The sequence below is a fragment of the Setaria italica genome, chromosome VI (assembly GCF_000263155.2).
Source record: "Setaria italica strain Yugu1 chromosome VI, Setaria_italica_v2.0, whole genome shotgun sequence".
In the NCBI taxonomy this organism is placed as follows: Eukaryota; Viridiplantae; Streptophyta; class Magnoliopsida; order Poales; family Poaceae; genus Setaria; species Setaria italica.
In genome coordinates, this window is record NC_028455.1 from 10,605,981 (window position 1) to 10,618,688 (window position 12,708).

The 12,708-nt window shown below is 49.2% G+C and overlaps 1 protein-coding gene across 1 annotated transcript; it reads right to left on the minus strand.

Annotated features, from left to right (window-relative positions):
- Positions 1-4,227: 4,227 nt before the first annotated feature.
- Positions 4,228-4,713, minus strand: LOC101753166. Its single transcript, XM_004974488.1, has one exon. The coding sequence runs from the start codon at positions 4,711-4,713 to the stop codon at positions 4,228-4,230; it is 486 nt and encodes a 161-aa protein (XP_004974545.1).
- Between the last annotated feature and the right edge of the window lie 7,995 nt (positions 4,714-12,708).

Genomic DNA, 12,708 nt, shown 5'->3' on the forward strand with positions numbered 1-12,708 from the left:
GTCGTGAAGTTCAGGGTGGGGTGGTGGGTCACCACTGACATCAGCACCCTCGACACCCCGTAGAACACGCCTTTAGAGTTGAGCACCCAAACCTCATCCGGGATCTCAGGCATGCTGGTGCTCGAGCCCGACCCGAGCACCTCAGCAACCACCACCCGCGCCACTCAGGTCAGTCAGACGACTCAGGCATCTGATGGGAGACAAGTAAGAAATAGTGGAGTGTTGCATATAGGACATGCCGTCCCCGTCATGAATGACGGATCCGGATTCCACTCGGGTATGCCTGCTAAGGGTGCCCTGAGCTTGTCGCTCGAACCATCAAAGGTAAACTACATCAGCTTAACCCCTCTGGTTGCAGAAACCGTGGATGGGGTCATGCCTAGAAATCTGACCAAGGTAATATTACTGACCCCCCATTTACTTTCTCAGCGTATGAGCACCCATTCATTCATCCATATCATGCATGCATGCAATCATTCATGCATTCATCCCATACATACAATTATTGCATTACAATTGCTTTGCGTCGCATCAAAAAGCAATAGCCACTCGTTCAAAATGAGCCGCGACTGACCGGTGTTCGAAGGCCAGTCCACGAAGGGCTCGAGACTGCCTCGCGTCAAACAGAGCTAGGGGAGAAAACACAAATGAGCCCTAGCGGCCTTCGCCCGATCCTCTCAGAAGTGGATGGGGTCATCTCGACCTTCTCGTTTGATCCTGACGCCCACAGAATCTCCATCGAGGGGAGGCTAGCAGGCTACCCGAGTCGGTCTTTGGAACGGCTTGGGCATCTGCTGGGAGGTAGGTTAAGGAGTAGTGGAGTGCCACATGAGGGCTATACTGACCATGTTATGAACAACAGACCCGGATTCCACTCGAACATGCCCATTAGCGGGCTCACCGAGTGCGTCACTTGAGCCATCGACGCAAGTAATGTTAGCTCAACCCCTCCGGTTGTGGAAACCGCAGATAGGGTGATGCATGAAAAACGTGACCGACCGACCGAGCTCAATGGAGCTTAGGGGCTCGGGCCGCCAGATCCCAACTCTAGGACATGACCGACGACATAGGTCGCGGTTGGAACACACATAGGCAAGTGCCCCGACTCGCAATAGGGACTACCTCATACCAACCGATGGGGACACAAGAGTACATGGCTCCAGAAAAGAGTACCTAAGTGCTCAACCTGCAACCGACTCCCCACTCAGCCGCAGGCTCAGGGGCTAGACCCACCGGGTCCACTCGCGCGAACCCGGTGGAAGACGAACTACCAACAAGTCCCCTTCTCGGGAACTAGGAACCTATGCCTACTCAGCGCACCTCCGTGGCCCACGCCAGACCTCCTCAGGGGCTGGGCGCCTGAATCGACCTGGTGCGCCTCTGTGGCCTCTGCCAGTCATCCCCTCGAGGGTTGGGCGCCTGTACCTGCTCGGGGGCTAGATGCACGATCCTACTCCACTACCCTACGTGACGCGGTAGACAAAGGGGAGAAAGCCAAGAGTCCCAACAACTATCTGCCTCCATGGCGCAATGGGAACATGAAACATATAACGATGAAAGCCTTCATTAAGCTAAAAAGAGCAGCAACCTGCCGATCAAACGCAACAGCCCCTTCACGGCTTCAAAAAAGCACCTTCCCCCTGTAGTGCTTGGCCCAACAAGGGGTACAACGATGACGCGTATCCGAGCCGGCCCAGATACGCAATGCAGGCCGAGGTCAAGATCCTCTGACTAGGAGGCCTGGTCAGCACCATGACCAGAAGGGTCTAGTTGGGGGTGGGACCATAGTCTGACCCCAACCGAGTTCCCTCAGCTGGGGAAGCGACGTACCAACCACCCCCTCTGACCGGCATGGCCGGGGCTGACTGGGATAATCGACTGGAGACGCTCGCTCGGTGAGGGCCCTGGGAGCAGGTGGAATGAAAAAGAGGAATCGCCCAGGTCAACTATCATATGAGAAACCATACCACACCACGCCCTGCACACACCCCCACACTGTGCTGCCACAACCTACCCGCCACAACGGAGTGGCCAGACGAGATGAACAGGGACCAAGGAATATAGTCGACCGACTGACCCCAACTAGACGTAGGGCTCATTGCCCGAACTAGTATACATCCTATGTCATTGTGTGCTATGCCATATCTGATCTAACGTACGGCAAAACTACAATATTTACTAGACGAACACGCTGACTGGGACCTGGGCGCATTTTGAGCTGAGCTTGGATAGGATGTCAACGACGACATTCTGTTCCCAAGGGACATGATGGAACTTGAGACCATCGAAGTAAGACCTGTGTTTGTGCACCTCGGTGCAGTGGGCGTCCATGGTTTCCTTGGTGCACTCCCAAGTCTTGTTGACCTGCTTGATGACAACCTTGGAGTTGCCAAATGTGAGGATGCGCTTAATGCCGAGAGAAGCGGCGATGTGGAGCCCGTGTATGAGGGGTTTGTACTCAGTGCTGTTGTTGGTAGCCTTGTAGTGGATTTGGAGGATGTACTTGAGCTGCTCACCTTTCGAGGATATGAACGGAACCCCGCGCCCGCTCCTTCGAGGTTGAGTGCGCTGTCGAATTACATCATCCAGTGTTCCAGCCTCTCCAAGGAGGGAGGCTCTTGGATCTTAGTCCATTCAGTAATGAAGTCGGTCAAGATCTGGGACTTGATCGCATGACATGGGCAAAAGACGATGTTGAATGCACCAAGCTCCACAGACCATTTGACGACTCGGTCGTGGACATCCTTGTTGTGCTGGATTTCATCGATTGGGTAGAAGGAAACCACTTGGATCTTGTGCACTTGGAAGCAATGACACAGCTTACAAGAGGTCATCAGGATTGCGTAGAGCATATTCTGGACCTGTGTGTAGCGGACCTTGGAGTCGCTCAAGACCTTGCTAACATAATATACCAGCCTTTGTACCATGTGGGCGTGGCTAGGTTCCTCATGTTCTACAACTAGCACCATGCTCACAACGTGTGCAATTGCGGATATGTATAGCTGCAGCATTTCTTAGTCGGCCGGAGCCGTCATGACGGGAGGGGTGGAGAGGAATGTTTTGAGTTCATCGAGGGCCTTGTGGGCCTCGCCATCCCACTAAAACTTGTCTGCCTTCTTGAGTAGTTTGAGTAAGGGAAGTCCCTTTTTGCCGAGCTTGCTAATGAAGCGGCTACGGGCTGCTATCATGCCTATAAGCTTCATGACGTCTCTCTTGCTGGCTAGCTGCACCATGTTTCTGATGGCATCCACCTTGACAGGTTTAGCGTTGATGCCATGTTGGCTGACCATGAAGCCCAGCAGCTTTCCATATGGGATGCCGAAGATGCATTTGCTTGGGTTGAGGTTCCAGCGATAAGCCCGGAGGCTGTTGAAGGTTTGGGCATGGTCGGCGATGAAGTTTTCTATGTCTTTGGTGTTGACAACTATGACGTCGATGTAGGCCTCTATGTTTTTTTCTGAGTTGTTTTGTGAGGCAACCTAGGATTGCCTTTTGGTAGGTGGCGCTGGCATTTTTTAACCCGAAGGTCATGGTGTTGTAGCAGTAGACGCCGTAGGGCGTTATGAACACAGTCCTATCTTGGTCGGTAGGGTTGAAGGCAATCTGGTGATAGCTTGAGTAGCAATCAAGGAAGCCCAGCAGGGTGCAGCTTGCAGTAGAGTCCACGACTTGGTTGATGCGAGGAAGAGGGAAGGGGTCTTTAGGGCAGTGCCTGTTGAGATCAATGTAGTCAATGCACATTCTCCATTCACCAGTTTTCTTCTTTATAAGGACTAGATTTGCTAATAAGTCGGGGTACCTACATTCATGGATGAAACTGGCAGCTAAGAGCTCTTTTTATTTCTAAACTAATAGCCTCCTTGTGATCTTGAGTGAAACAGTGAAGCTTCTGCTAGACTGGCCTTGTTGTCTTGCTCAACTCCAAGGAGTGCTCACCAGCTCCCATGGGACACCGGGCGTATCAGATGGTTTCCACGTGAATATGTCCGAGTTGTCTTGGAGGAAACTGGTGATCGTGTCTTCCTATTTGAAGGTGAGGCTGGACCCGAAGAGGGCCATCTTGGAGGGGTCTTCCAGGTCATGCTTGATCTTCCTCACTTGTGGTTCGAGCTGCAGTGTCGTGGGTCTTGGGTCCGCCTCTAGGATCATCAGTTGACTCTGGTCCACCTTCTTGGACTCGGTGAGCAACATGGTTGTGTTGGCCGAGTATTCCAAGGTCTCAACGAGCTACACGGCTTTCGTGTCACACTTGTAGGATGTTTCAACATCACCGAAGATGGAGAGGACATTGTTTGGAGCTGGCATCTTGAGGATGAGGTTGGTATGGTTTGGGAAAACCATGAACCTCGCCAGCATTGGTCTACCAAAGATGGCATGGTAGGACGTCTTGAAGTTGGCAACGTTGAAGGTGAGGTGCTCGGTGCGGTAGTTGTCTGGGGTGCTGAACGTGACCAGCAGGATGACTCTCCTGATAGGATAGGATCCTTTGCCAGGTACTATGCCGTATAATGGGTCTTCATAGGGAAGAAGCCACTCGAAGTTGAAGGCCATGCGCTTCAGGTTCTCGGTGAATATAATGTTGAGGCTGTTGCCACCATCGATCAACACCTCGGAGAGGAAGACTCTGTCTATAGTGGGGCACATCACTAGCAGGTAAGACCCGGGGTCCAGGAGGTGCAACCAGTGTTCCTCCCTTAAGAAGGTTATTGGCATCTCCGACCATTGCAGATACTGGACTGGTATGATAGAGACGAAGTGCACTTCCTACCTTTGAAATTGTGCTTGTGCTTGTGTTTGCTGTGGAAAGTTTTGGGGCCACCGATGTTGATGTTCACCTCCCACTCGGTGTGCTGGAACTCACCGTTGTTGTTGCCAGCATCCTAGTTGGCATTGGGGTTGCGTTGTTCATGGTGCTCTTCTTTGCATTGGTCGTCACAGTCATCGCGGTGGCGATTGTATGGGCAGTTGCCTTCCTTGTGGTAGTCGTTCCGGTGAGGCTTCTTGTATTCCACTAGGGCACCGATCTCTTTCTTAAGGACCGTGCAGTCCTAAAGATTGTGGCATGCATCCTCGTGGAAGGGGCTCGGGGTGTTCAACGTATCATCAAACTTCTCCTAGAGGAAAGTTGTTTGCCTCACAGGGTCGGCTTCGGCGGCAAGGACCTTAGAGGCCTTCTTTTGGGTTAGGAGGGCTCCGACCAAGGCTGGTGCTAGTGGTCTTGATGGGTCGGTGGTTCGTTGTCATCGTTGTGGTGGTTCTTTCCATCCTAGAATTGGACGTGCTCAGCCTCATCCGTGTCGGTGTGAAGGTTGATGATCTGCATCATGTGTTCGACTATCTTGGGAGCGGTCTAGAACATGGTGAGGAACATCAAATGGTTCTTCAGGTTGGTGTGGAAGTATCAGATGGCATCACGATGTTCAACGCTGGCCAGCCTGTTGCAGTTGTCGATAAAACAATTTACGTACTCGTGGAGAGTTTCGTTCTTCCGCTAGCGAACTTGGCCGAGGTTTCCTGTGTTTCCGGATCGGGTGTAAGTAGCCTGGTAGTTCTGGGTGAAGGCTATGGAGAGCTAGCCCCATGTGTTGATGCAGCCTCATGGGACGTTTTCAAACCATAGGAGAGGTGCACTTCCCATCACCATCGGGAAGTAGGTGGCCATCTGGTCATAGGTGCTGTTTGTGGCCTTGACCACAGTGCAGTATGTTTTCAGCTAGATCATCGGGTCGAAGAGAGCATCGTACTTCTCGTTGATGGCTGCTTGAAAGTGGATGGCCACTGGATAGCCCTGAGGCGGGGGGTGAACGCGGCAAACCCGTCGATGTCCATGTCATCGTCTTCCATGAGGCGGTATTGTACCATTGGGGCCTAGGGTGTACGCCGTTGTAATGCTCGGGTGGATTGTAGGCATCGCTACGAGCACCGTAGTGATGGTCGTAATCATCACGGCGGCGTAGTTCCTCCTCCCAGCGGTTGCAGGCCTCCAGCTCCATGTCACAGTTTGGCTGGTTGTTGACCCTTGGAGCGCTGAAGTCGTGGTCATACTGGGCACATCGGTGGAGCTCCGCTTCATCCCACTCCTGGTGACTGTTGTTGAGTTCACCACGGAGGCCGCAGCGGTCGTGGAGATGGTCGCGGAGATCACGGTCAAGTTGCCGACTAGGCCAGCCATGGCGTTCGCTGTCTCCTCGTCCGTCACAATGATGGTTGTCGTGGTGGTGGTTATCTAGTCAGCGATCGTCATCGTCGGGGTGGTTGTCATTGCTTTGGGATTGGTCCACCTCCTCCTCTTGAATGGGTCCCAGCCAGCCTCCCCTACGGAAGCTGTGATCAGCTTAGGTACGATCAGATCTACTCTAGGTAGATCGGCTTCGGGAGTGCCGGGTATATGTAGATCTGGAGTGTGATGACCACCTTCATGATCATTCTAGGGCCTGGGCCCTTTCCTCGATCTGGGCGTTGGTGACACGGATGCACGCCCAAAATCCACTGTAGTTGCTCCAAGTCTAGAAGATTTTCCAAGTCGGCAAAGCAGCCCCCAAGTTGGCCTGGGCTGTGGTGAAGACTTCATGATCGTCCTGCAGATTATGGGCGTGTAAGGGATGCTTGCATCGACCTCCAGCGTTGTCCTGGCCACCATTGACGATGCCATTGGGTGCCGGTGGGATGGGTGGTACGCCGAGCATTGCAGGGGTGGCGGACAGTTGACAAACGTGCTCAGCTCATTCCTATTGGCAACGCCTGCCGCGGTCCTTGTTCCTCTCATTGCGCCCTTCCTCCTAGGAGGAAGTTTCACCATTGTGAGGAGGTTCGCTAGCGGAGACAGTGAAGACTTCCTGATCTCGTGGTGTAAAGCTTTCATCATCACCCTTGTCATATGGGTTTGGGGTTAGGGTGAAGCGAGGGACCTGGAACTTGCCGCAGTATAGCAACTGGGTGGGTTCGGGTGGGTCGTCAGATGAGATCTGGAAAGACTGCACGAGTTTTTTTGGAAAACACGGCAGCTGAGTTCTTGATGCCAAAAGGGGCGCGGGGAGAGCCCTACACTGACCTTCCAGGGCGCGAAGAGGTTGATGCAATTAGCAATGGCATTGTTGATGCGATTGAGGCCTGCAATTAGATTAGAGGGTAGGTGCAGGTGGGCGAGTCACCACGAGGATGTGTGGGACCCACTCTAAGAGAGAGATTGCCGAACTTCTGGGCAAGCAGTGTGATGATCCTTGGGTGAAGAAGTTGCTCAGTCAAAGTACATCCGGCGGATGCTGAGCTGGCGGTAGACGTCGAGTCGGTGAAGAAGGCGGTGGTGTCGAAGTCCATCGGCATGCTCCTAAAATGGAGCTGGATCGAATTGGCGAGGAAGAGCTTCATGCTTTTGGGGAAGATGACGCTGGGGTGGGATTCCATTGAGCTCGCTAGGGAGGATCTCACGATCACCCCTACCTTGCGTGCCAAGTGTCAGATTTAGTGACGGGTAGTCCACCAGGGGGTTACCCAGGTGGTAGATTTATGGACGGGGGAGATTGTAAGACCAAGAACTTGAATAGTAACATAGCGGCGCAAGGTTTAGATAGGTTCGGGCATCCGAAGAGTAATACCCTACGTCCTATGTTCTGGTGGATTGTATTGCTGATCGCAAGTGTGAAGGGTTAACGTGAGGTGGGATGAGTTGAGCTGAGTTGCGTTACCCTCGGGGGGCTCCCCTAGCCGCTTTATATTGGCTGACAACCTAGCGTTGCAATCGGATAGGATCTAATCCTTGTTGGTTGTTACATGGAAAGTAATATGAGTCAGTTTAGAACAAGTATCGTGTGATATCCGAGCAGAATTTGTTCGCCTAGCCTCCGAACTTGTGCTCAGTGTATCTTCATGCCTTGGCCCGCACAACATGGTTGGGCAGGCCTACTTGTCAGGGCCGCCGACAAATATCCTGATCGTTAGGGATCCGTGGGTACCCTTATCGCTGAGGTTGCGATCGGTGACGCCGTCGACGAGGACCGCGGGGAACTCAATGATCTCCTGCGAGTAGATGCACGCGCCCTTCTTGCACGTCGCCTCAAAGTCAACGATGACGAACTGGTCAAACTCCTAGATCTGAAGAAGTGGCAGCCACTCGCTCTGCTCCATGCTGGCCAGTAGGCACGAGGTGTCGGATCGGAGGTGAGTATCCTCTGCAGCAGCTAGCGAGCGTGTGCAGTGGATGGCTCGAGACGACGAGTAGAGAAGGTAGGTATAGGACAATGATGGGGAGTTTGTCATGGAGCTAAGTGCCGGGGAGCGACCGAAGCTTCGTTGATGACGAAACCCATGACGACATGCTGGTGCAGCACTGCTAGAAAACTAAGCATTAGTCTCATTGGTAGGCTTCATAGATCTCAAAAATCCATCCGGGATAAAAATTTTGAGATGAAGTTCTTTAGTCCGAGGTCATTCTCGGGACTAAAAAACCCATTTAGTCGCGGTGGATAAAACCAACCAGGACTAAAGGGCGGCCACACTAGGCGTAGCATGGGTCCCTTTAGTCCCGGTTGGTTTTACCAACCAGGAATAAAGTGGATACGTGCATGCACCTGCATGCGTGCCTGCATGGCACATGCACGTACCCCTTTAGTACTTAAGATTTTTATTTTAAAATTCTTTTCCATATTAATTTTATATGCAAGTCATATTAGTATTGGATGCAAGTCGTATATATATTTCATGGTTGTAGCATATATATATATATATATATATATATATATATATATGTATGTATGTATGTATGTATGTATGTATGTATGTATGTATGTATGTATGTATGTATGTATGTATGTATGTATGTATGTATGTATGTATGTATGTATGTATGTATGTATGTATGTATGTATGTATGTATGTATGTATGTATGTATGTATGTATGTATGTATGTATGTATGTATGTATGTATGTATACAATTCTTAGTATATTATACAAATCAAACTAGTATTTATACAATTACTATATATACAATAATTTGTCCACTTCATTCCTAGGATCCTCCCGTCGTGGTGTTGCTTGGTGCGTCTGGTGAACGTCCATCGTAATGAAATTCTCCCTCTGGATTTATCACCTCATCCACCAGCAATTCTATGAGACCTTCATTAATTGCCAAAATTCTATCCTTCTACAAGAGTCCTTGTTGAATTTTATACATCTGGAATTTAGAAATATGTGAATCTTACACGAATAATTAAATATAAGGAGCTAGAAAATAATTAATTGTTAATAGTTTTATTTTACTTACATTTGTATCATGCAAGGACAGCACCTTGGGTGCCACAAAATTGTGCATGTGCTCACAGACATAGTATCCATATAGATTATTACCTTGTTCCTATCTCAAGCACTTTAGTGGAAAACAACAAGTTATGAAGTAATCGTGTTATAGAATGTACAAAATGTACCGGGTAGTCAAATTTGAACAAAAGTTTTTCTTTGAATGGACCACGGTGTTTCTTAAGGAATATTTTCCATGCGCTTCAGATTAAAATAATGAAAGACACAGTGTTAGGTGAAAATTTATGAAACAAACTTTTGCATAGAGATAAAGGTCTAGAATTATTACGAGTTTAGCATGTCTTGAATGTCCTAGTACTCGTTCGGTGGTTTCTTCAACGAATCTAACACAATGACGTGGCTTCTACCAATCATAATTATTATGAGGATCTAGTGGAAATTGCATACGTAAATGTTCATATTAGAGCTAACTAACATTAAGTAGGTAAGAAAAAATAAAACAAAAATAGATGGTACGATCACTTACTCAAAGTACTATGGCAGTAGTACGTAACTCTTGCAATGTTGTTTGTCCAATAAATTGTGTACCGCCTCCAATGTTTTCTTTGTGTGATCCCGTATCTACTTTTGGTTAACGAGCGATGGATCCATGAAGCGAACATTGAAGTATGATTCTTTGCGGCACCACTGAATTAGCATCCTACATAAAATGGAAGACGAAGTTAGTAGGCGACGCACATACAAAAAATAATGATATGAGCTAAAATCTACATATAGATAAACTGATATTTATAGGACCCAGACGCTGATGAGAGAGACGTCAAGGGCATCTTGATGGTGCACTTCATATATATCCTTGAATTTCATCCATAGGACTTTCTTACTGTCACCGAAAAAATCTATCGGTTTAACCCAAAGACCAAACATGAGCCTCTTGTCGGCAGACTGTTTCATGTACCATTCATGGAATTCGTACATCTTTGTGGATAGCTTCTGTACCAACTCAGGCCTTACTAGAGGCTTCCCTACCCCAAAGGTCCATTTAGGTACAACTGGCTCTTGAGCTGGCAGATCAACTTGCCCTAGAACTTCAACACGAGACATACATGTTTCTTGCATAAATCCAACGACATGTATTTGTTATTCTAAGGGCATTGTTGCTATAGTTTGTGCGTCATTATCTTGTAGATCCCTGAGCTGGGGGGCATCACGACTTGAAGATGACGCTCCTCGCCTTTTTTCTTCTCATCAGCCTTGACTAACGCCCGGTCATAGTTTGATAGTAGAGTCTTCTTGGTTTGTTTTGACATAGCAATAAAAAATTTTAACTTTGTTGGATCTATTTGCTTTGGCTCCCTCTTCTTTTATTTTCTTTATTCAGTGTAGTTCAAGAAGAACTCCTTGCATTCTGCTTTGGATGCCTCCCGCAATTCCTCTGGAGTCATGTCGGCCGTTAGTTTCTTAGTAGGTCCAGGCTTCTTTGTTTTCTTCTTTTGCTGCCTTGGCTTGGAAGGCGGTGGTCATGACTTCTTCAGAGGTGCTGCAGGTTCCTTGCTCGATTTGGGTCTTAGTCCCGGCGACGGTGATCGGGGAGGGGCGTTGTTGTCGTCATCGCTCGCACCACCAGGATTCGATGGAGATGGAGATAGTGATCGAGCAGGATGTGACAGCCCCAATGGTGACGACGGTCTCGGAGCCAGATGTGCTGGAGATGACGTTCTTGAGCTTTGAGGAGATGGTTGCTATGGGGGATCTATGGGGAGCAGTGATGCCTCCATGGCGGGGATGATGATGTAGCAATTGCACCATAGAATGATCCCATGAAGCGCATCTCCTAGTGTCCTTTCCCCATCACCTCTCGGGAGGTCGAGCTCTATGCTTTCATATTCACTATCAACAATCTGCTCTAGGCCGATGCTAGCATAGCCAGGTGGAATCTCCATGCCATGGCTTTTCTGCCCTGACAGGATTGGTAAGGCACTCCTGTATGCCACCTGTACATACAGCAGAAATAAAGATGTTATTAAAGTCCTGAGGCGTGGATTGATTGAGAAGATGACATAAATTATGTATATCTATACCTTAATCGTGATGTTGTTGAATAGTCTATGCAGCTCACATGAGGTGTGTTGCGTGATGCCATCCACATGATACCATTGGTCGTCCACGGGTAATCTTGCCATCTGCTCATCGGGGACCGTTGTGGAAGCACAGCTACTTCGGCGTTGAGAAGGGTTGATGATGTTTGGATCCGGTAGTGCTCCAGATTTGCTAGGGCCACTCGACGATTTATTTCTGATTTATTTCCTCCTACATTCTTACTTCTTGTGAAGGCACTTTGGGTTCTAACATGCGCCACCAGCTATCCTCTTGCTGTTCCTTTCTTCGCTTGTGGCTTCTATACGAGTTGATGTCCCTTCGGAAAGCATAGTTCCACAGAACGACCCCGTACCCTCGGCAACGTCCTGGGTGCTTGGGATTCCCTATGGTTGCTTGGTCGCCATGGAGAGGAGGCTGGTGGAATGGAGTGGCTCGGGCTGGAGGAGGAAGAAGAGCTCTCGGTCTGGTGATTTTATAGGGGAGGAGATTTTGTCCCAGTTGGAAATTCCAACTGGAACAAAATACAACCCCTTTTATCCCAGTTGGTGGTTTTGTCCCGGTTGGAGTTTCCAACCGGCACAAAAGGTGGGTGGCGTCGGTGCGATTTTTCTGACCGTTACAATCAGCACTAAAGAGGGGGCTTTAGTCCCAGTTGGTATTGACAACGGGGACTATTGCTCCCCCCTCCTGTGGTGGCCTTCGGTGGTACGCCACTTTAATCACGGGTCCAATGTTAGTCGGGACAAAAGGGGTAGATGGAAGCTCAGTTCTCTACTAGTGCTGGCAAGCAAAATATTGCTGCTTTTAATTTGAGGTTTGAGCAAAAGCCTCCTCCCACGTTAAGAAAAGCTTTAATCAGACAGATTACAGGTAAATATATATACAACGATTACGTCGAAGTCACGAAGCGCGGCAGCAGCCAGCAGAAAGCATGGGGGGCACGACGCACGGTATCATCAGATGAACACGATTTGCTTAGAGAAACTTTCAACTCCTCACGTTCAGATTCACACGCCAACACTTTTGTTTCTTGAGACGAATTTATAATCAACACTTAATTAAACACTTTTTTCGAGGGCACACTTAATTAAACACTTAACTAAGTAGATCATCATCTATGCTCACTTATGTGTCCACTCGTCCAATCACATTGACAACGAACCACTACTACAGAAATGGTCTCTAGCACCGGGTCAAAACACATTTGCAAGGGTGGGTGACCCGCCCCTGCTTTTCGCAGCTAAAAATGGCAATTAGCAGGGGCGGGTGGGCATCGGCCCCTACAAATCAAATAAAAAATTTTAAAAAGGATTTGACGGTCGCCGGCAACCCGTCGAGCTCTGCCGCACCGCAG